This window comes from Ochotona curzoniae, unplaced genomic scaffold, assembly GCF_017591425.1.
Source record: "Ochotona curzoniae isolate NIBS_2020 unplaced genomic scaffold, NIBS_Ocur_1.0 contig_430, whole genome shotgun sequence".
Lineage (NCBI taxonomy): Eukaryota > Metazoa > Chordata > Mammalia > Lagomorpha > Ochotonidae > Ochotona > Ochotona curzoniae.
The window spans coordinates 9,175,475-9,200,266 of record NW_024466219.1 but is presented as its reverse complement, the minus strand read 5'-3'; the positions used below and the strand labels follow the sequence as shown (position 1 = coordinate 9,200,266).

Below are 24,792 nucleotides of genomic sequence, written 5' to 3'. Positions count from 1 at the left end.
GGTAGTAAGAAAAATAATAATAAAACAGAGCATTATTCATGGAACGTTTGATTGAAGAGCATACAAGGTGGCAAGTTTTCAGAGCTGTTTTGTTTGCACATGCCCCCTGACCCTCCTCCAAATCAAAGCTTTGTGTAATTTCTTCTGGCCAGCTGGTGACAACATTTTCAACTTCTGCTCATCTTCAAAGGTTTTTATTCCTCCTTTATTTATAAATGGGAGATATGTATTCTGAGTCAGCAGGCCAGAGCTGAGCAAATCTGAAGCCAGGAGCCAGGAGCTTCCTCCAGATCTCCCATACAGGTGCAGGGTCCCAAGGCTTTGCAGGGTCCCATCCTCAGCTGCTTTTCCAGGCCACAAACATAAGCTGGATGGAAAGCGGAGCAGTCAGGACAAGAATTGCTACCCACATGGGATCCCGGTATTTGCAAGGTGAGGATTTAGGCATTGAGCCATCACATTGGGCCCTATGTTTTACTTCTAAAGTTTGAAATGTTGTGTTATAGTGAGGATGTTTTCTGATCATGCCTGTTTGACATTCTATATGCTTCCTGTGTTTGCTTTTTCCCCGTATCTTCAGGAAGTGCTGAGATTTAAATTTTTAAACAATTGATATCCCATAGACCCCAGATCCTTGTTCGATGCTTCCATTTTTTTCTTTCTTTTCGTTTGAGGTATTCTTCCAGAATAGATTTTCTTTTTTCTGACTCACCAAGTCTGTGGTTAAGGCTTTCAAGTGCATTTTTTTTACTCATGTTTCTTAAGTTTCTACATTGCTGTTTACATATCTGGGGATAACTTGTTATCTTCCCTGGGGGGTGAGTTTATTGTTTTTGATTGTTCGATTGATTGATTGATTGACTGGCTGACTGAAGGCCTTATTCTTGGAAATCTGCTTCTCTGGGACATAGAGTACTTGAGACTATTACTGGGTTCCTATGACTGAGTACTATGCAGGGCCAGCAGGCTCTCGCCACCGTCTGTAGGTGAGCCAAGAGCCTGAAGTGGCATCCAAGTTGGGTGCATGCAGCAGACAGAGCAGATGCTGGAGCTGGCTGGAGCATTCACAATCCTAGCTCTTCTCTTTACCAAAGTGAACCAGCTGACACAGGCCCCACGGGGGGCTCACAATGGCTACACATCCTGCCCAGTCATGCATGCACACCATATGGAACACTGACCTACTTGGTGGCGTGTCCCTCAAGCCCTCAATGTGATCTATGCCCAGTACCTTGAGTTTCCATGGTCAGACCATGTGCAGGAACCCAACCATAGCTCATGCTCTTCTCAGTTCCTTGACCTAGGCCCAGAATCCTCATAGTCACAGGATGCAAAGATGCCACTTTCTACCCTGCAAGCTGCTCCATCCCTCCCATGAGCTGCCTGTCATTCTTCAAGTCAGGACAAAAGTAGCTCCAGTAAATTGAGACTGGTGCCATAGTAGGAGGAGCAGGAGAAGCAATATGCTCTTTTTTCACAGAGGAAAGTAATTGCTCAGCCCCCACTAGATTCCCAGGTCAGACTCAAATCAGTGAGGACATTGGAATTCTCCCCTGGTGAAAGCCAACAGCTCCATGGAGTGTGGCAGCCCCTGTTCACCTTTCCCAAGAAAATGGGGCTTCCAAGTCGGACATCAGCCATAAAGGGGCAGGAACCTCTGGCAGTTCATGACACACCAGCTACATGCCTTTCTTCTCTCCTCACTGCCTGAAGGCATCTCTGTTCTGACTAGCCTCCACTGCATATTTCTTTCGATTGGTCCCCAGCTTCCGGGACTGTGGTTCCTGCTTTGTTGTTGTTTGGTATCAGTCTGTGCCTGAAGTCAACGAGAGTTTTTCCTACTCAGCCACCTTGCTTCTTAAATTTTCACCACTTAAACTGAAGGTTTACATTCTCTAAATTTGCCAGAGTGCTACAACATTTGCTCACAGACAATGTGTATTATGAAAAATTGACACATGGATTTCAAGAATGTTTTGTACCGAAATAAACTCGTCCCTTAGTTTTATTCTCCCAGAAGCTGTCTAAGGTGCCTTCCTAGGTCTTGGTAAATAGATTCTCTCTTAGCCAATTGTCCAAATTGTAGAAGGAAGCATACCTGTTTTCCCCATCCAGGCACAGCCCTCCGTGGAGACAAGGTTGACTGGCACACTCATCCAGGTTGAGCTCACAGTTGTCCCCTGTGAATCCAGCAGTACAGTCACAGAAGTAAGCCGTTGCAGCATCCCGGCAAGCGCCACCATTTAAACAGGGATGGGACGCACATGGGTCAATTCCCAACTCACAGTTAACACCTTTTTAAAAAAGTCAACACAGCACAATAGAAGTTTTAGCAAAGGGTTAATATTTTAGCTTTTTGCCAAGACTTTATTTATGGAAACATTTGTCAAATGTTATGTTACCCAAAATAATTTTCCTGCTCACTGTAATTAATATTAATGTTGGGTGTGCATGTGGGAAGGTACTCAAACCAGAACAGCTGTTATGTATGGACTCACCTTGTGGTTTTTGAGTCTGTGGAAACAGAGTCATTTTTGGAACAGTTATTGTTAGTTGTCCTTTCATTGGAAGCCTACAAGGCACTGGTCCATGTCACACTTTATTTTTAAATAGTTAATTTTACCAGGAAGCACATAGAATAGGGGGCAAAGCTCAAGCTCCCATCATGGATAATGCAAGTTGAGAGGCTAGAACAGCCACCTATGTTAGCCATGACCTTGAGAAATTTCTTAACTTCTTCGTGTTTTACCTTTCTTCTCTGAAAAACGAGAACAATAATTGTAACTAGTTCATTGGATTATTTCTATGATTAAATTTGTTTTGAAGCCTGATACAGCACTGTGCTGGCCCCAGAAATTGTGAAATGGATTTTAACAAAACCTAAACGTTGACTGGAAAGGAAAAGTCATCTTGTTGGGAGTATTGTGGACATTAGTAAATAACTGCTTACAAAGAAATGAAAAGAGCAAGAAAGTGCTGAGTCAGTGATGAGCTAGTAGACTAGCAGGAACAGCAGGTTTGCTATGAAAGCCAACCTCCTTCCTCTCCTGGCCCTGAGACTCACAAAAAGAGGAAAGGTTGTGTGGAAAGTGGTTTCTCAAGTAAGTGCCAAGTTTGAGCAAAAGTCAAATAATTTTCACTAGAATATATTGAAATATTTTATCTAGTTTGGTTTGAAAAAAGACTGTCAGTAGAGAAAGAGATGGCTATCATACTGGGACATGGACGTGAATTCTTCTTGGTGACATTTCTGCATAAGTTCATGTAGATAAACATTAACAGTTTAACTAGAGTCCATCACCCTTGTGAACCTAATTGCTAATAGAATGTCTTCTCCTGCTCTCTCACAAGCATCAGCCTACAATTCCTGAAACAAACTCTACTCTCACACTCACTCTGGTCTTCCACTCCCTGCCCTCCCAAAACTGACCATATCACCCAGATAAGCAGAGCCAGAATTCTGGGAGATATACCAGCTTATTTGGTAGCATTTCCCACATCCTGATTAGCCAGGAGACCCTGCCACAGTGCCATCCACACTGCCACAACCTTAACCAGAAAGTTCCCATCTCTGGTTTGCTGTTTCCACCCCAGCCTTCTTTTTCTCAAACCATTCTGCATTTCTATAGAAACGCAATCTTTATAAATTACAACATTGTCTGCTTACAGTTTTTCAATGGTTTCCAACCTCTACTGACTACAGGGTAAGGCACTTTTTCTTGTAATATAATAAGGATTCCAAAAGAGGAGGACTGCGTCAGTGTCATCCTGCAGGACATCACTGCGGCTCTAGGCTGCACATGGGAGCTCCCTCCTAAGCGCGGTAGATGACTGATAGTACTCTGTTTATTCCTTGTGCTCCAGACTTGCTCACTTAGTTTAGTTCTCAACCTTGGAAAAATATTTACGGGCTTCTACCTTCTTCTGATGCCTCTTCAACTGTATTTTCAAAACTCCTTGTAATATAAACGTAAATGTAAATATTATGAAAAGTTTTAGCACATTTGAAAGTTTTGCTTATTACATTTGTTTGACGGCAGCAACACACACACACACACACACACACACACAGAGGCATCTCAACTGCTGGTTTACTCTGAGTGCCCACAACAGCATGTCTAAGCAGAAGCCAGGAACAATAAACTCATTCGAAGGTTTTGCACATGGATGGCGGGGACCCATCCAACTTGAGCCATCACCTCGTTTCCCTCAGGCTGCACAAAGGAAAAAGCTGCAGTGGAAAGCAGAGCTGGTACTCAAAACAATCACTCTGATATGGGATATGGAATGCTGCAAGTGGTGGTTTAACTGTTGTGCCAAATGCTCCTTAGTTGTCCATTTTATCTATAAAATGAATGGCTCTTTGAGGCCACTGTTCTTTAAAAAAACACATAAGCTTTATTTATTTTCATTGCAAAGGGAGATTTTACAGGGAAAAGGACAGACAGAGAGAAAAGACCTTTCTTATGCTGGTCCACTCCCCAAGTGGCCCCAGTGGCTGGAGCTGAGCCAATCTGAAGCCAGGAGCTAGGAGCTTCTTCCAGATCTTTTATGTGGGTGCAGAGTCCAAAGCTTTGGGCATTTCTATTCTGCCATCCCAAGGCCACAAGTAGTGAGCTGGTAGAAAGTGAAGCAGTGGGGACACAAACTGGTGTCTCCATATCCTGGCACACAAAAGAGGAGCATTAGACAATTGAGCCTTGTGTGGCATTTTGTTCATATTCTTGAACACAGTAAATGCTCAATGATTTTTTTAAAGGGAATGGCCAAGTCACAACCACAATAAAAAAATTCTATGGTCTCTCATTGAAGATAGGCTGGTTGTGATGAGACACAGCTTTTCAGTGCTTCTACAAGCTAACGCCCACTCTAAACCACCAGCCAACAAGTCAGATTAATAGTTCTGGATGATTGTTTCCCAGCCTTCTGAGAATCATTTAGAGGTTCTGCCCTTGAATAGGCATCTCTGGCCATTAGAAATCAATGCTGACATTCTGTTCAGTGAGATAATGCTATCAGTAGGGAACAGGTCTTGTTAGTGATGCCATCCTTACCGCTTAGTACCATGGACAGAGTGCACGGTGCACGCAGCATGGCTTTGATAACCCAACCTCAGCATCCTTCTCACTATCTGGGGTGCCCGTGTCTGGGACATAATTATACTCCAGCTTTGAGCTGTCTTCTTAAGGTTTAAATTATAGCAAGTGTATTTGATACCCAGTGGGCTTCCATCCATGGATTCTTCTTTTGTATAAGAACTATGTCTGGATTCTTCATGTGCTTCAATTGGAACAGCATCCAGGCAAAGAACTGTAACATGTTGTTTTAATTTCAGCTGTTGATTTTCTGTGTGTGGTCTTCTTACATGTCATAATTACATTTTTTTAACATCCTTGGGCACTGAAGACACCTAGATGACTTCCTGCTTGGATGCACATAATCAAGCTAGTGTGATAACAGCAAGATGTTATGGATGTTTGATTCCCTGTTCTATCAAGTTGCCGCTACACCTACCATCACTGCAGACATAGGGAAAAGAGCCAAAGGACAGAGTCCTCTTTGCCAGTCTTTCTCTCAAACCACAATTTTAAAAATTGTGTGTGTGTGTGTGTGTGTGTGTGTGTGTGTGTGTATACATGTATATGTATATATTTAAAGGCCAAGCGTGATAGCTTAGTGGCTAAAATCCTTGCCTTGCATGCGCTGGGATCCCATGCAGGCACCGGTTCATGTCCCAGCAGCCCTGCTTCCCATCTAGCTCCCTGCTCATGGCCTGGGAAAGCAATCAAGGATGGGCCAAAGCCTTGGGACAATCACCCACATGGGAGACCCAGAAGAGGCTCCTAGCTCCTAGCTCCTGGTTCCTGGCTTTAGATCAGCTCAGCTCTGGGCACTGTAGCCTCTTGGGGAAGTGAATCAGCGAACAGAAGATCTTCCTCTCTGTCTCTCCTCCTCTCTGTATAAAGAAATCCTTGGAAAAATTGTACATAAATGTTCATATACATTTTGCCCATTTGAAAGACAGAGTGGATCAATCTTCTACCTGTTGGTTCACTTCTCAAATGCTTCAACAGCGAGGTTGGGGTTGGGACTGTGGCTGGGCCAGACCAAACCAGGAGCTGGTACAGAATTCTAGTGTCTCACACGGGTCACAGGGATCTGAACACTTGAGTCATCCTCACCTGTTGCCTCTCAAGGTTTGCATTAACAGGAAGCTGGAATCAGAAGTAGACCTGGGACTCAAACTCAGGCATTCTGACAAAAGATTGTCTCACCTGTCCTATTTTTTTTTTTAATAAAAGATGTCTCCCTTTTCCCCTTTGCCAACCTCCAGGGCACAGTACTCTGAGGAAATTCTCACTTCCGTGGCCCTGATGATGCTTTGAGGATAGTAGTTTTCTATTTGTAAAATCGTTTCTCCTAATGCTATGTAAGCGCATCCTTTATTTTTTTAGAGATGTATTTCCTTAAACCAACCTGTTCACCTTTCCTCCCACTTTACTCACCTCATATGTGCTGTGATATGCACGAAGCTGTCATCTGATTAGGAAATATTAATTTCATAAGTCAATAAGTCTGGATTTCCTGATTTACTGTCAGCATTTTCTGAACACACATACATAAATGCTAAAATTATGAAAATAGCAAAAGACACATCAAAGCCTCCGCTATGCTACCCTATTTGAAATACACAATACTTTAGCTTTTCATTTAAATTTTCATTGTTTCGAAGGCAGAGGCGCTCAACCTAGACTCAATTCAAGGCCCATATACAGGCATCCGAAGCAGATCCTTAACTGCTCTGCCGGATGTCTGCTTTCACTCTATTTTTGTGAATGATTTTTTTGCTGTGTTTGTTTCTTATAGTATTCAGTAGAGATAACACATCAATACAAAGGACTGATACCTGTGAAAAGTATAGATAAATGTTTCAACAACATCAATAACTGTAGCCTTATTTAAGATTTAGCAATAATGCATTAGAGCACTTCTGTAGCCTAAGGAGATTTTGGGAGGAAAAAAAAATTGCACTAAACCATTTCCTCACTTTTGACTATGACCAAGAGCTTGGTCAGAGTATCATGCTTAGCTTAGGATGTGGGGGTGAGTGTTCAGAACTGCTGTGGCGATCCAAACCACACTGCTACACACACCAAAGCTGTGCCAGGAACACTGACTTGTGCATTCAGCCTTCATGTGGCAAGGAATCACACAAACAGCTGTGCACCCTGCCTGCGGTTGGAGAGAGAGGACAAGGAGCTGCCGTCATGCACCTTCACAGTCCTCACATGCGGAAGGGCCAGGTCTCCATTTTGGACCGCTTTATAAGGGCAAAATCCAGTTCTTAGGAGCTGCAGCCCGATGGCCTGGTCACCACTCGCAGATACCCACTTTCTGATACCATCACTTTGTGGTTAAGATCTCAACAGAAGCATTGGGGAAGATGCCCTCACATCAGTGCCATGCCTTTCTTTACAGAGACAACACTTCTGTAGCCTTTCTCCCTTGATATTCAGCAAGCAATAATAATGATCATAGTAATAAACTTAGTCAATGGATAAAAGTTTCAGTTTTGCATTCTGAAAGAGATGATTTTTTTTTTTCCGTGAAGCATTTTTTAACTTCAAGCAGAGCTACTGGTTTCTTTCTTTGTGCTGCCTCTGCTCTCTGTTCACAGACTAGAATCTGTGTTTATAGGTCCACTCCCTGAATAGACATGAGCACTTTGTCATGTACAGTTTTTTCTGAGTCGTCTGCACATCTGTAAGCTTCAGCAGAGTGGCAGTGGTATACTTGGGCGTAAATACTTGCTGAGTGAATAACATTTGATACCTTGTACATTTATTCAACGAACTTTTTCAAAAACTGAAAATCTAATTTCATTAAAACTGTTTAAATGATATTCTAACCCTCATGAACTAATTAGTCTCCATGTACTAATTAGTTTCTATGTACTGACACATTTTACAAAACAAAAATGAACTGATTCTTAATTATTTTTATTCTGAACGAAATGTATTTTAAAAGTAAATTTTATCTTGTGGTCCTTGTTTTTTTTTTTAATATTATCTTTAACCAAAGATCCATTCATAATAGATGAACTAAAATCACTTCCAACCCCAATTTGCTTCATCAAATCAGCTTTTCCCTACCGTTCAACAGGCCTGTCCTTCTAATCTTACAAGCGTTTTAATATGGAAATTACTCATCAGCCCATCTAGTTCATTTTAGGGAAGACCTCAATTACAGAATGATTCATTTCATTGACAAGTTGAAAAGTTGTAACAGTATTGTAACTACGAAAGTTTGCAGCCATTAGCTTTCAGCTTCAGCTAGTGTTTTCTTGTGCGTGGAAGTTTCTCACCCACGTCTCCAACCGCTCTCTCTCTCTGAGCCTGTGTCTGCAGTTCATGAATCACTGCTCACCAAGCACAGTCAAGTGCCTAGTGGAGAATTCAGAGTGAACTCTCTCCTTCTTATCTTTCTGTCTTTTAAAATTTATTACCTTTTCGGGCCCGGCGCGGTGGCGCAAGTGGTTAAGGTCCTCACCTAGCACGCCCGGGATCCCATATGGGCGCCGGTTCTAATCCCGGCAGCCCCGCTTCCCTTCCAGCTCCCTGCCTGTGGCCTGGGAAAGCAGTCGAGGACGGCCCAAGGCTTTGGGACCCTGCACCCGCGTGGGAGACCCGGAAGAGGCTCCTGGCTTCAGATCGGCATAGTATCGGCCCGTTGCGCTCACTTGGGGAGTGAATCATCGGACGGAAGATCTTCCTCTCTGTCTCTCCTCTCTGTATATCCGCCTTTCCAATGAAAAAATAATAAAAATAAATCTTTAAAAAAAAATAAAATTTATTACCTTTTCTTACTGTGCTTCTCAGAGAGACACAGCCTCTTCCTGAAGCCAGCTGCTTCATGATCATTCTAAATTTGGACAGGGCACTCCATGATTCGACCACTGCAATGCGGTTTTCAACACTCACCAGCAGGGAGAGACAGAGTCAGAGTTTGCCAGCATGTCCATGCTGATTGCTCAGGGTCTTTTTCTTTTCCTCTCAAGTCTGGCTTTTGCCTTTGCTCCACAGACCTTTTTTGAGGTTCCTATAATTGGTGTGAGCTGTCACAAACACTAATAATCAGGCTCAGGCAAAGCACAACACAAGCCTGGTTCCCTGTGTCTAAATGACGGTGGAGTGCCAGAAGTGTTCTCAAATTAAGTCCATGTGCATTTGATTTCTGAATCCCAGCCCTAGCTATACCTTAAAATCATCAACTGCATTTGAGCTTCTGCAGGTCGAGTCTGAACACCCTGTTTCTCCTCTCTCTAGGCGGCTGTTAATGAGTAGTCAGGGCTGAGAACCACTGCTGAGCTTCCTATGCAGGGGCTTAGGGAGCAAGTCTGCAATTGCCCCTTCGTAGCTGAGCAAGCCCAAGGAACTGATAATAGACCTGATTGTTACTGCGTTATGAGTCTCTTATCTAAATTCTGTTTGCAAGCAAGTATTATATATGTCACTCAAAAAACTACGTAAGATTTAGCTGAGTTCTTAGAAAACAGGGGAAGAATATAGTCAAGTAGGGAATGACACCATAATAACAAAGAAACCCTCTTGGTGGACTTGGAGTGTAATAGTGTGAAAGGGGCACCATCATTGGGCCTGAGAGAGATACAATATAACTCACAGTACAAATGAACTCATTGTAGGTGAGATACTTTATGCTTACACTGTTTCAATCTTATAAGACTAAGTTAAGACCACTGATAGGATTCCTTATGATCCAGTTCAATTAAGATATAAAGAAAATGCACATGCACTGTGCAGTAGCCTAATGGCTTAATATTCATCTTGTAAGCGTCAGGATCCCATAGAGGTTCCACCTTGAGTCCTGGCTGTTCTGCTTCCCATCCAGCTCCCTGCCTAAGGCCTAGGAAAGCAGTCAAGGATAGCCCAAAGCATTGAGACTCTGCCCACACACTGGAGACCCAGAGGCAGCTCCTGGTTCCTCACTTTCACATCAGAGCAGCTCCAGCCATTGTGGCCACTTGGGGAGTGAACCAGCAGATGAAAGATCTCTCTCTGTCTCTCCCTCTCTGTGTAAATCTGCCCTTCCAATAAAAATTAAAAAAAATTTTTTTAAGTATATTGTAAAACTTTCTAAGCAGTGCATTTGCATGTAAAGAACCATTTCAGACTATCTGAATTAGAATGGATGAAATGTTAAATTATCTCATATCTACTCATTTAGTCACTAGTCACATTAAAAATGCAGCAGGAAATAAAGATACTTCATAAATGAAGTGTGATGATTTTTAGATATGGTTGTTCTAAACAAAAACAATTCCAAGCCAATCCCATAGAACCTTATTTCTTAAATTTAATTTTAAAAAGTTTTTCTTAATGAAAATTCAAGTGCTAAAACTCTTTTAAAAATGGACATCATATTTTGGCTCTTAAGCAAGTTTTCCATGGATAAGTATTGTTTTCTAAACTTCTTTACTGTTCTCCATAAAAGTTACCCTAATATCGGTAATTAAGTAGTAATTGATAGCTTTCAATTTAACACAAACACTCTCCCATCAAAAAGTTTGCCTAGAGTAATAGAGAAGGTAAATTAAAACAGTTTAACGATCAACTTTCTCAGCTTCATTACATCAATATCCCAGAGATGCGCTACCAGTATCCAGAAATGCATAAAAACACTTTAAAATTGCAATAATTCAGTAACAAGTAAGTGAGCTTTGCTTGCAAACATTGAGTGAGGCTCTGCTTGTTAGCACACTGGCTGGTGTGTAATTGACACAAGAAGCATATAGGAAAAATAAGGACATCATCATTCCACATCAGAGATCCTGACTCACGTCTTAGATTCACTTTCTAGTGTGCACTTGGGGAGGCTACTGATGTTGCCTGAAGTACTTAGGTCCTTGCCACCCGCATGGCAGAGATGGACTGAATTTCCGGCCCCTGGCTTCAGGTAGGACCAGCCTTGTCCTGGGCATTCAGAGAAAGACTAACCAGTTGAAAGATATTCTCTGTGTGTGTGCCTCTCTCTCTCTCTCTCTTTCCCCATTTAATCTGTTATGATTCTTACTCTATTCCTTCCAAATAAAAAGAAATTAAATAAATAGATGAGCGATTTAAGGAAATACAACGCTTTGGTGGGATGTTGTGTGGAACAAAGTATGGAAGACTTTCGGTGAAAGATTACAGTTAGATTCTACGTAGTGAGATGCTTTCAGGGTTCTTTAGAAGGTTGTGGCACAAGTCTGTTTCGGAAGGATGATTTTACCCTCAGTACTCAGAGCCTGGAAAGGGAGAAGGCTGGGGCAGAGCATCTGGGAGGTGCGACAAAGCTACACACAGGAGACACAGCACTGGAAACACGATGAATTCACTGCACCAGGAAGACAACTCAGATGCCAAAGCAGCAGATCTTGAAGATGTTTTGTAAGTGAAGTGCGAGAAAATAAACAAATTTTAAGTCACAATAACAAAGACATGCCTATTTTGAAAGATGTTTACAAAACATTGGCATAATATTAAGACAATAATTCTGGAGGGTGCTTATACAAATTGTGAAGAAGTATATTTTCCGTACAATTATATTTCTTAACATACTTAGGGAAATGTCAAAATAAGGAAATAAGCTTGAAACGTGTAAGAGGAGCAAGCAAATTGAATGCCAAATACAAAAGGCAGTTGTAAAAGTGGCAAAAGGAAAGGGAAGCATGGTATTAATGTGAGTGGCATTTCAGGGATTGGAGTCAGGGAGCCCGGAAGGTGATGAGCAGAAGAAATTTCAGAAAGAATGGGTGGGGTCAGTCGCCCCTTGGAAGTGCTTGGACAGTCTGATGAGTAAAGCAGCTGAAGAGGGATGGCCACAATGAAGACTACCCCCACAAGCCACTGACTCATGAGACCAGGAAGACAGAGGCCAAGGGTAGTTGTTGACTTGCTACTCCAGTATTAAAATAAAATTGTATCAGCAGAAGTTTCATTTAAAAAAAGAAAAACAAAAAGATATATATATGAAGTACAATTACTTTCTTTTCTCAAGAGGTGGAACAAAGCTGGCTCCGTACTTTATAAAGTGATGATTTACCTGATTTGCAGTGCTTTTTAGACTTGCTGGCTCCTTCACAGGTCACACAGACATTTAAACCCTGGAAGCCTACTACTGGATGGCCCTTCAAGCAGACTGCTATAGCAGACTTTGGGCACTGGGGGCAGAGTCGAGTGAGAAGCGAAGGAATTACGCTGATGCATACATGTTGAATTCTCTTCTGGCAAACTAGTAGTCCCCAAGGAATCCACTGATTCTAAAGTAATCCAAGTCACTGTACTTTAATGCTGTCTTCTCTTTGATTGAGAAACAATTATTATAGAGATGTATAGCGCAAAATGTGGTATTTCCATATGTGCATACATTGTAGAATGAACAAATCAAGCTAACTCGTGTATCTATCACCTCAAATGTTTATAATTTCCTTTCTATGAGAACATTTGGAATCTTCTCTCACAGCTCTTTTGGAATACATGATGTGCTTCTATTAGCTATAGTCACCATGCTTTTCTCCAAACTCTTCCTGTTGATCAAGGTTTTCATTTTCTTTGTTCGCCCTCTCCTCATAGCATCTGGCAACCAGCATTCTAGTCTCTAAATCTTCAAGCATGACTTCATGTACCTGAGATTACGCTTACACAGGTAAGCATGCTTTACACTGTGCCTGGCTTTTTTTCGCTTAACACAATGTCCTCTGGGTTCCTCCACATCATTTCAAAGCATACAGGAAACAAGTGTGACAGAAATACGTGGAGAAAATGCTACACAGCTCTAGGCACTGGATACACACAGGTAAAGCATGAGGTCTCCCCTTACATCTGATAGAATGGCTGATAGATGGGTGCTTATGAAGGTGTAGAGAAAAGGTAATGGTTAAGCACAGTTGCTAGGAATATAAATTAGATGGTGATCTTGGAAAACACTGTAGAATTTACTCACAAGATAGAAACAGCATTCAACATTCCTAATACTTGGTATATATCCAAGGCAAGTGATATCACAATGCTGAAGAAATGTTTGCATTTATCAGGTTCATTGCAACATTATTCATGGTAGATAACATGGAAACAACCCAGGTATTCAGCAACAGATGAATGAATTGTAAAAAAGATGCTGCCTTTTAGCCTTAAGAAACCTGAATCTAAGTTTCAAATCATGAAGCACTCCACGAAACATATCAACAGTGACAGTAATTACTTAGAAGAGTACATTCCATAGACTTTTTAACAGTTTACAAAGTTTTGTATCATCAAGTGATTAATTCCTGTCCTTAGCTTGGACATGTTTATAAATGGTTGAATCAGACATAACATTTCATCTCTACTTCACCATGTTATAGAATGGGCAAGTTAACTACATTATCTGGGACTGAAGTGTGCACACTTACCAGAATAATTACTGGGGCAGACGCACAGGTATCGACCAATCTCATTGAGGCATGTAGCTTCATTCTTGCAGGGCTCTGAGGCACACTCATCCACCTCCATTTCGCAGTGCCTGCCTTGATATCCTGGGACGCAGAAGCAAGAGTAACCATCAACTTCATCCTGGCACACGGCCCCATGGTGGCACGGGCTAGAGGCACATTCATCTTTATCTGTTTCACAGAACGTTCCAGCATATCCCGCAGGACAGATGCAGGTGGGGTACCCAGGGTCCTGGTGGCAAGTACCTCCATGTAGGCAGGAGTTCACACCACAGGAACTGGTGGCAGTTTCACAGCTTGCCCCACTATACCCAGGAGGACATTTGCAGAGAAAGCCCCTTCCTTCTGGGGAGGTGAGACAAGAGGCATTTCCTTGGCAGGGAGTGGAGGAGCAAGGATCTTTCATATCTTCACAGTCTTTGTTAAAATTGTTGCTTGCATTTGAGCAAGGACAACTGTTTTCTGCAAAAGCCTTGCAGGTAGAATTGCTTGAGCAAGAATTTGAGAGGCACTCGGTGTCATTTTTATTGCAAAAGGAATCTACAAGGAAGTAAAAATATTAAGATTAAGTTTACAGCAGTTGTGGGTAACGTTCAGGAATTTCTTTCTGACCAGTGTGCCACTTCAAACACACTCACTAGTGAAATTCACAGTTGGCTGCATTCTCTTAATGAGTTTTAATTTCTCATTTATCAAAACTTTCTCAATAGCTGCTGACAATCAGAATGGCTGAGTCATTTCAATCTTCTCTTCCATATTTCCAGCTGCAGGTCCAGCTGAGGAATGCGGTAAACGGAAGCATTTGTTCGAACTTCCTATTTAGAAACTGGAAAGACACATTCTTTCATGGAAGACTTTTGCAAGCACTGAGAGATGGGTTATAAAATTGCTTCCATTTGTCGTAGAATTGAAACTAGCATTTAACCATTACTTGGTTTGTGACTGCCTTATAACAACGACCATTTGACACTATAAAATGAAAAGCCTAGGAAAAATTGAAAGAATAAAATAAATAGTTTTAATATTCACTAGTCATACGCTCTCTGCACTATTGCACCTGGTATATCATGTATACTGTTATTATCTCCACACAAATATTTTATAATTATGCATATTTTACAGATTAACAAATTAAATCCTATGGCAAGGAAATTGATGTAGTAACATTTGAAAACTTATCCTTCTGAAAGCGTGTTTGTTCTAGAAATGCATTTTTAAAATTCTAACTAGAACAATAATTTTTTTAAGGATTTATTTTTATTATTTTCTTATTGGAAAGGCGGATATACAGAGAGGAGAGACAGAGAGGAAGATCTTCCGTCCGATGATTCACTCCCCAAGTGAGCACAACGGCCGATGCTATGCCGATCCAAAGCCAGGAGCCTCTTCTGGGTCTCCCACGCAGGTGCAGGGTCCCAAAGCTTTGGGCCGTCCTCGACTGCTCTCCAGGGCCACAAGCAGAGAGCTGGAAGGGAAGCGGGGCTGCCGGGATAGAACCGGCGCCCATATGGGATCCCGAGCGTGCAAGGCGAGGACCTTAACCACTGCGCCACCGCGCCGGGCCCAATAATTTTTTTTTGAAAGACAGCTATATATACAGAGAGGAGAGACAGGACAATCCTCCATCTGATGATTCACTCCCCAAGCGGCTGCAACAGCCGGAGCTGTGCTGATCGCAGCCAGGAGCTTCTTCTGGGTCTTATACATGAGTGCCCGGTCCCAAGGTCTCATACCATCCTTGATTGCCTTCCCCGGCCAGAAACGGGGAGCTGGATGGGAAACAGGGCCTCCAGGATTAGAACCAGTGCCCATAATGGATCCCAGCACATTCAAGGCGAGGACTTTACCCACAAGGCTACCACATCAGGCCCTGGAACAATAATCTTTAGGAAAACAGTAAATCTAGCTTTACCTCCCACCCCAAATTGACTAAACTCTTGTGATTACCTATTTTCCCTGGCATGTATACATTATGATCACAACAGTTTTATTTTCTTAATCTTATATTTTTGAGGTATTTTATCAATTTTTCCAGCTCAATTCTATCAGTTTACTGATATGATGTTTGTATTTCCATATGAAACATTGCCTTTCCACATGGATTTACCCAATGCTGTTTTATATTTATTTCCTCTTAGCAACCCCACTAAAAAATGGTAAAGCCTTACTTTGCCAACATAAAATAAGTCAAATGTTTTTGCATGTAAATTCACGTCACAGCTAACTGAGGAAGACACATGCTATTTCTACAGTAAATCCCCCTTGATAAACAATCACGCCTCGAAGGAGCTGGAGCTTGGTTTAAGAATTCTGCAGATAATCTTCATTTTGCTCACCTGTAAAGTCAATGCTCATTATTATAACATAAATTTCCACCTTCAACTAGACATGGAACGATCACTGCATTTTCTGAACATGAGGATGTTATTTCTGTGAAAGTGTCTGTAGTACTGGGTGATTTGCCTAAGGCTTACACTTCAATTCCAGGGTTTTGTGTTGGGTGGGAACACACTCTGCGTGTGCCATATGTCTCAAGAGGATGTGGCAGAATACCATTGGCTGCAATCAGCATCAGGAGGGTGTGTTACGACTGGTTAGCATATACACAGTTTCAGCCCTTCTGTGTGCCAGGCCTAGCTGATTCAAAGCCTACTCGGAGATCACAGTGCCTGGAAATCTCCCAGGTGCGCTCAACATCCAGACCCCAAGCCTGCTAGCAGTGTATCCCCAGCAGCTCTGTGTTGTCTGTCCCCAGGGTGTGGGGAGCTCTGAGTTTATACAGTCTGCCCAGGCAATTGTTCACTAACCCAGCTGAAAACCACAAGCTGCTTTCCTGTTTAGCCTGTTCCCAAACTCTCCCAGTCACATGGCACAGGGGATCCACGCTCTGCTCTGAAAGACGTGCTGTCCACAATACTGGCAGTCTTTGGCAGTAGGGCTTCTTACCCCAACTCACGACCGGTTTCAGGTGCTGTCCACCACAGTGATTTGAGCTTTGCTGGGGGTTGGGGCAGGTGACAACTTGGCCTCCCTTCATGCAGCAAAGTAGTTCCCCAGGCCCCTATCAGCTCCCCAGGCCAGGTTCAAAGCCACTGGGGACAATGAAATTCCTCCAGCCTAAGCCACCAGTGGCAGGGGTCATGACAGCCTCCGCAATTCCTTCCAGCTCACACTGGGAAGATGTTGCTGCCAATCTGATAGCTGATGGTACAGATACAGGAGGAAATGGCCACACAGTAAATCTGTCCTTTTTTCTCTCGTGCCCACACGGTCTGTTTGGTCTATTCTCCATAGAAAATCTCTCTCAACCAGTCCCCTGAAAGCATGGTTACTCTTGTTTTCTGGAACTCTTACCTCTCACTATTCAGCACTGTGGATTCGTCTCTCCTTTCTTTTATTCTATGAGTTTTATAATTCCAGAACTTCCAATATTCAGGACTTGCACTCATGTTCAGCAAAGTTTTATATGTGATCAACTGCTAAGATCTGGTCCAGTTTACCCAGCTCCATTGGTTGAAGAGATAGCCCTTTCCCCATTGCATGGCATTATCAGCTTTACTGAAAGACTGCTTCACTTACATTTGGACTCTTAATTCTGTTACATTCTGTCTAAATTTCTGCCTTTATGTCACTATCTTTGGATAACAGTAGTTTTTGTAATATGGCTTAAAATCGGGAAAAGTGAAGCTTCTTTTTTTAAAAAATGAGCATTGTTTGAGGTATTTATTTGGATACCCTTGAAGAGCCCCTAAGGATTTGTGGATGTTTTTTTTTCTGTTTTCACAAAAATTACCTTTGGAATTTGGATAGGTATCACAATGATTGACTATGAAGATTTTGGAAGGTATAAACAGATTAGCAATATTTAGCCCTCTAGACCAAAAGCATAGAGAAGCATGTCTTTCCATTTATTTTCAATTATTTCAATGATATTGTAAAGTTTTAGGCATACAATTCTTTTACTATCTTGGTTGGATTTATTCTTATGCATTATTTTCCATTTCAGACTATTAATGTAAGAAATATATGCATTAGCTTTCATTGTATAACTTTTCTGAATTTGTTATTTGAAACTTCTGGTTTTGTATGTATATGTTAAATCTCTACAATTTCTAATATGCAAAATTATGATGTCAGTAAACAGAAATTTTTATATCTTTTCCTATTTAGTTGTATATTTTATTTCTGGCAAGATGGATATAGCTAGGACTTGTAGTGCCTTGTGGGGTAGACATCTCTGTCTTCTAGCCAACCTTAAAGTGGAGGCGTTCAGGTTCTCACCACTGAGTATGATTTAGATGTGGAATGTATCAGTCAGATGTTCGTTACTCCAGTGTAAATGCCTGAGAGGAACTTCTCAGGAAGGAAGAGGTTTATTTTGGCTCACTGATAAGGGGTTCAAGGTTCAAGCTCGGGCAGCCTGTGGAAGCTGCAAACCACACAGATTGTGCTAGAGAACGTGGGCCTCCAGCAAGGATGTCTTCCAGGAAAAAGCTAGAAGGAGTCCCTCAGAAAGGTGACAGAACACAAAAGGGGCCAATTTGAAAGACGAAGCAAGACAAATTTTACTGCTAAGGATTCTAAGGAGAGCTGGAAGTTAATTGAGAGTACCAGAACTCCGTGTGTGTGTGTGTGTGTGTGTGTGTGTGTGTGTGTGTGTGTTAGAACTGCAAGAGAGTTAAATCTATTCTTTTTACCATAGTTGGCTTTCAGTAGTTTCTATGAATATTTAAATCTGGAAAAATAAACCACCAACTATTTAGATATACAGGTAAAAGTCAGAGGAAACAGCTAGGAGAGTTTTAAGTAGTCAGTTCTGGAAAGTGCACATTGGAAAGTATGGCAGAATCTATAGTGGTAAAAGGAATATTTCTAGAGCAGGTCCCAGTTGTGGTGCTGCCATCCTGTATCTCAGAAGTGGCTCTAATGCTGACTGTTCCATTTCCAGTCCAAATCCCTGTTAGCTGTGAAGAAGCAAATGAGGGCTCAGTTCTTGAGTGCTTGTCACACGTGTGCAAGACACAGACAGGTTCCTGCCTCCTTTAGTTTCAGCCTGAATCGGTCCTTACTATTATGGCCACTTATATTATGGCCACTTAGGCAGTGAAGTGTTCAATCTCTCTCTCTCTCTCTTTCTCTCCCCTTCCTTTTCAAATAAATAATGTCTAATGGGGCAGAGCATTTCTGCCTCTTTTGTAATCCTTTAGGAGTTTTTAAATATTACAGAATCACATTCTTCTAGAAATAGGACTTGGTCCATCATTCTACGTCTCATTACTTCGTTTCTGAGGGCAATAGGATGGCCCTTTAGTACTAGCTCCAGATTAGGTCACCCATCAACTACATTCTCTTATTGTGTCTCGTCTGGGGTGATAGCTGTCACTGCTACCATTTTCCAGAAGCTTTGCGGGTGTGTCTGTAGGTGAGATGGAATAGCTGCTTAAGGGCATACAGCCCATGACATGGATCTTACCAACTGACATGACAACTGACTCACTTGACAACCATCAACCTGACGAAAAGAATATTCTGTTCTTCAAACGTAAGATGGAATTTACTGCATTATTCAACTAACTAATTAATCATGAATCAAGTAAAAGCACATTGTACACAGACAAATAATAGTATTGTAAAGGAAGGCTTATGATGATTTCAATTTCTGCACCCAAGTTTGAAGACAAACACATCATATATTTAAATCTAGCTAGCACACTGTGCGTGCTCTGAGTGAACAATCAAATAATCTTCATAGTAACATCTTTAAAATAAGACTTACTAGAAGATATCAGAAATTTAATAGATTGCTTAAATTTATACTTGAAATTTAGTTACCAGAAGCCCATGGAGTATTTCGTTTCCAGTTTTTATAAGATACTTATGTAAATAGCAGCAAATTTTACTGGCTACAAAGTGTAATTTTTAGATCCATTAGGTTATAAAATTGTTTCCTGGCAGTAAAGTGTGCCATCTGCTGGTTAACATAAGAAATAATACAACATAGGACACTCTACACTAGTGAGTTTTAGACTTAATTTTCTTGGCTTTATTTATCTCTCCCTTCTTCCATTTTTATTTATTCCCTCTCTTTCTTCCTTCCTTTTTTTTCTTAATCCCTCTCTCCTTCCCTCTTCCTTTCTCTTTCCTTCACAAACAGTAGCAGAATTCCCTCAAGAAACAGATTAGTCAGACACTCACTGTTTAGAGCCAGAAGGTAGGCCTGCTGAGGATGATGTATCAGAGCAGTCCTTACAGCTAAGTGAGTCTTGCCTCTAAACTCCCAGGAAGTCACCTCCAAGGAGCCCTGGGGCTTAAGAACAGAATTTGCAATCTTTTAAATAGCAAACAGGTTTTACGTTTTAGTGTATATATTTAATTGATATTTATTTGGAAAACAGAGACAGACAGAAGTATTTCCTATCCACTGGGTTACTCTTCAAATGCCTGCTGCAGGTAGGGCAGGCAAGACTGAAATAATGAACCTAGATTTCCATCCAGGTCTCCCATATGGGTGGCAGGGACCAAGTACTTGAGCCATCACTACTCTGTCCAGGGTATGCATTAGCAGGAATGTAGATTCCAATCCAGATTCTCTGACATGAAACATGGGCACCTCGAGTGGCATCTTAAGTGTTTTATGAAGCACCTGCCTCAGAAAATAAATACCTTAAATAAGAAAGAGAGAGAGAGATCTTCCATTTTATTAGTTCATGCCCCAAATACCCACAACAGTACACTCCAAGAGTCTGGCATACAATCTGGGCTTCCCATGTGGATAACAGCAACCTATGCTCTTGGCCAGCGTTTGCTACCTCCCAGGTGCATTAGCTGGTAGTTGGATCAGAAGCACGGGAGCTGGTATTCAAACTGGTTCTGTGACATGAAATAAAGTCATTCCAAGAGACAGCTTAATGTACGGTACCACAATGCCTACTCCTTCTTGATGTTTTTAATTCACTTATTGATCAAACATAATTATCAGATTTAAAATTTTTAATTAAGTGGGAAGGACTTTGGCATAGCTCCAATGTCTGGCTCCACTCCTGATTGTAGATATTTTCTTAACACGCACACACAGAGCAGCAGGCAATGGCTCAAAGAGTTGGATTCCCACCACGTATGTACGAAGCCCGAGTTTCCAGTTTCATTCGCCTGGTTCCATCTGGCCGATGCCTGGCTATTGCTGCCAGCTGAAGAGTGAACCAGAGGATGATCTTTCTCCATCCCATCTTGCTGCCTTCCAAAAACATCATCAGTGAAGAATCTGAAAATTTTATCCACTGATTTTTTTTTTTTTACTCATTAATCTCTTTCTGGTAACCCAAAGGGGAAAGGGCAGTAGCGAACAGCGGCTGACTCACTGTTTAGAACAGCCCCATTACTGCTCAGGCCCATTACTGCTCAGCCCCATTCCTCTTCAGCCCCATTTCTACTCAGCCCAGTTATTGTTTAGCCCCATTAGAGCCTCAGGTTACTGATCTTCCAAAACAAAGGAGAAGAGTAGGTGTTCCGTATAGTTTTGATAGATATTATGTCACTGGATTCAAACATTAAGCAGACACGAGGGAAATGTTTTTCAAAAATACCAGTCTTTGTTCCTAGATCTTTAGAACTTCTAACAAAACCTGAATGAATTAGTACAGAAAGTAGCAACAACAATGAGAAGACAATACAATTCAGCGAAAAACATTCACAGGAGGAAATATTTTTTAAATTTCTTGATTTTAAGGGAAACTCAGATTTTACGGAGAGAAAAATCTTCCATCTGCTGGTTCACTCCCCAAGTGGCCGCCGTGGCTGGAGCTGAGCCAATCCGAAACCAGGAGCCAGGGGCTTTGTCCACGTCTCCAACGCACTCCAGAGCTTTGGAACTGTCCTCAAGTGCTTTTCCAGGCCACAAGCAGGGAGTTGGAAGCAAAGTGGAGCACCCGGGATATGAACTGCCACCCATATGGGATTCCAAGACGAAGATCTATCCTCTAGGCTATGGTGCCAAGCCCATTTTTTTTTTCAGATTTATTTCTTCATTTGAAAATCAAGCATTACAGAAACAGTAACAGAGATCTCCCATCTACTGATGAACTCCCCCAATGGCTGCACTGGATGGGCTGAAGTCAGAAACCAGGAGTTTCTTCCAGGCCTCCCATGCCAGTGGCAGGGGCCCAAGCACAAGGTCACCTTTGCTACTTTTTCTAGGCTATTAGCAAGGGGACTCAATTGGAAGTGCAGCAGCAATGAGTCAAACCGGTGCCAATATAGAATGGCAGCACTGCAGATCGTAACTCTGCCTGTTATACACTAACATATAGCCTTCCATAAGGGCTGATCAAGGTATCAACTCAACACCACATGCAGCTCTCCCATTAAATGGAAGAGCGTGACAAGGATATACCAGCTCAGAATCAACTTTATCTCTTTGTTGTCTTTAACCTTAATTTGTTCAAAGAAACGCCCAATAGATACATGAAGTGGCACCCACCTGGGATCCCAGAGCATGGAAGGCGAGGACTCCAGCTACTCAACTGTTGCGCTGGGCCCGAAATGATGCTGCTTCCTGCTAAGCTTTCCTGACCACCCTCTCCTTTCTCCCATCACACACACACACACACACACACACACACAAGGGGAGTCAACAGTAAAACTCAGCACTTTGAGCCATGAATTTTATTTTTTTACTCAAGCTTCTGGGAGACAGGCAGCGACTAGGGAAAAGTCAGCACTAGGGATAGGAAGACAATGTTTTACCTGTGGTATTGGTGGTGTACACTAAGCTTTACATTTTTCAAAGGCACGAGAGGGTTTTCAGCACAGCAATTAAGCCAGCAGTTGGGACATCTGCATACTTTATTGGTCTGCCTGTGTTCAAGGCCAGGTTCCACTCTTGGTTCCAAGTCCTGCTAATCTAATCCATGTCCTGGGACACATTAAACACCTAGGTCCCTGTCACCTGGGAGATCCAGATATAGTTCCAGACTCCTGGCTTAGATTCCGGGTGGGCCTCTGGGGAAGGAACCAACAGATGGAGTGTGTGTGTGTGTGAGTGTGTGTGTGTGTGTGTGTGTGGTGTGCACGTGTAGGAGGGTGTGGTGTGTGTGTGTGCAGGAAGGTGTGTTTTTTCTCTTTGATTTTCATATAAAATAAAAACAGATAAACAAAATTTAAAATATGCAAAGGCATTTGTCTTTTATTCCTGTCAATACATAGGTTGAATCTAATTTTAACAAAAATAAAAGTGGGAGAGTAACAAAAGACAGGGGAGCATAAAATTCGACACTCCCCCAAACATATAATCTATGTAAAATTTTTATTCAGAAGATTTAATAAATGTTTATTCATGAAATGCTGCTAAGGGTGAATAGAAGGTATAATCAACTGTTCTAGAAATAGCCCAAAGTGAGCAGGTATAAGAATATAGCTTAAGAAAATAAAGTTGTTTTTAAATTTACTTTAGGCTGGTTTCTGCAGAGAACAAAATTCCATTCCATGGTTGGTAGCAGAGGGCACATTTTTATTCTGGACAGAGCCACGATGGCTTTCACAGGGTCGGCAGTCAATAGACATTTGTTGAATAATGAATGAGCAAGCAAGGAAACCTGAATTTTCGCTTAAGCCTTGCTGTGAAATTCTTCCTTTGGCCTCTTTTGATAAAATCACACGGAACAAATCATCAGTTAAATCACTTACTTTGATGTACGATAGGGTAAAATCCACATGGAACAGTCAAAATAAGAACATGGGCTCTTTTTTTTTCCTTTCCTTTGCATTCCTAAGGCCCCTGAAAAATTGGGCATTTGCCGTCTTACATATAGTTACACTCATCCCTGTGGTGCAGGTAGTAAGGGTAACTTAAAGCAATGACATGAGTACAAATTTACTATCAATCAGATTTACATTTTAGCTCTGCTTTAGACTATTTTGTGATTTTAGGAAAATCACTGTCACACAGTCTCAATGTCTTCTTTTCCAACGGGGAGAAAAAATGAGGCTGTTCCAAAAAGTTCATGGCAAATGGAATGAAAAGAAAATGTTCAGCACAAAGATGCTCTTGAAAAATCTATTTACACTTCCTTCATCATGTGCATTTTAATCCCTGCACGGATGGATTTTAAAATTTCCTCTCCATGAAAATAAGCTCAATATTTAACTCCCATTTCTAGAATTTTTTTTTAACTTCCCTCGTACAAGGCAAGGAGGGAAAAGCATGGATTTGGAGACTGGGTTTAAACAGACTCTGCTGCTTAGTAGCTGTCTTATCAGGATAACACACCTGTGCATCTCAGCTTTCATTTTTTGTAATGGCAGTTCTCCCAGAGCTACTATGAGGGCTAGAGTAAAATAATAGAATGCCTAATGGCTCTAGGCACAAAGTGGGCATTTTCAGCATTTATTGTTGTTTTTGCTTATTGGCATTATGATTGTTAGGAATAAAAGAGGTAATATACGTAAATGTACTCGTAAAACCAAGCCTAAAGTCATTTTTCAACATTTGTTATTTGCTTTTCCTTAGAGAGCAAGGCCCAAAGAACATAGATCTCGCTACTCTGCCATTAACTAGCAGAGTATACGGTATCTAGTTGGCATTTCAAGATGTACCTTGCCAAGCACATAAGTGAATGAATTCAAGGAAAATGAGACTGTATGGCATAGCATTATATATAGTATGTACACATTTATCATCAGCAAAATTGTCATATTCATACTCTGTACAACTAATTCACATGCAAATTCTGAAACATGAATTTCTTATTCCAGTCAGGAGATTGTTTATGGTTGAAGTTCACAGGTGTAACCTATGCCTCAGGATCCCTGTTCTAGAATTAGCTTCTCATTAGAAGACCTATGGCCTTACTTAGGCACATCCCTATGAATATATTTTAAATCCTCAGTACTCATACAAGGTAAGAATTTTCCTTAACTTACAATTTCTGATCAGTAACATCATCACACATTTAATTAATCAGGGGGCTGTTGGTCCAACCACCTATTTTCTCTCAAAGCCCTTGAGTTCTCTTTACCTACCACCTAAGAACAGTGGTTCTGTTCTGCATCATGAAGGGTAGGGTGACAGACCAAATGCACCTTGTTTTGGCTCAGTTATGCACAATTATCTCACAATTGGAACATGACCAAATACTCTAAGTTCTGAAAGTCAGTTTTACCAAACATCAATTGCTGACAGTTTTATAGGATCTGATTGTGCTGCTTTGACGTTGAACTCATTTCAAGTTAGTCAAGCGTGGAATCTCTGACCTTATTACAACCCATGTATATTATAATAATGAGAGTCTTACAAATGACTTCTTTTT

At 41.5% G+C, this 24,792-nt stretch overlaps 1 protein-coding gene across 1 annotated transcript in view; it reads right to left on the bottom strand.

The window, feature by feature from the left end:
* Nucleotides 1-24,792, bottom strand: part of CRB1 (crumbs cell polarity complex component 1) — a 186,490-nt gene that overhangs the window by 115,462 nt on the left and 46,236 nt on the right. The window contains exons 2-3 of the mRNA XM_040985196.1: nucleotides 13,451-14,029; nucleotides 2,099-2,294 (exon numbers count right to left, since the gene is read on the bottom strand). Of these exons, the coding sequence (XP_040841130.1) occupies nucleotides 2,099-2,294; nucleotides 13,451-13,895 (641 nt within the window). The 5' untranslated portion in view covers nucleotides 13,896-14,029. The remainder of the gene's footprint in view (nucleotides 1-2,098; nucleotides 2,295-13,450; nucleotides 14,030-24,792) is intronic.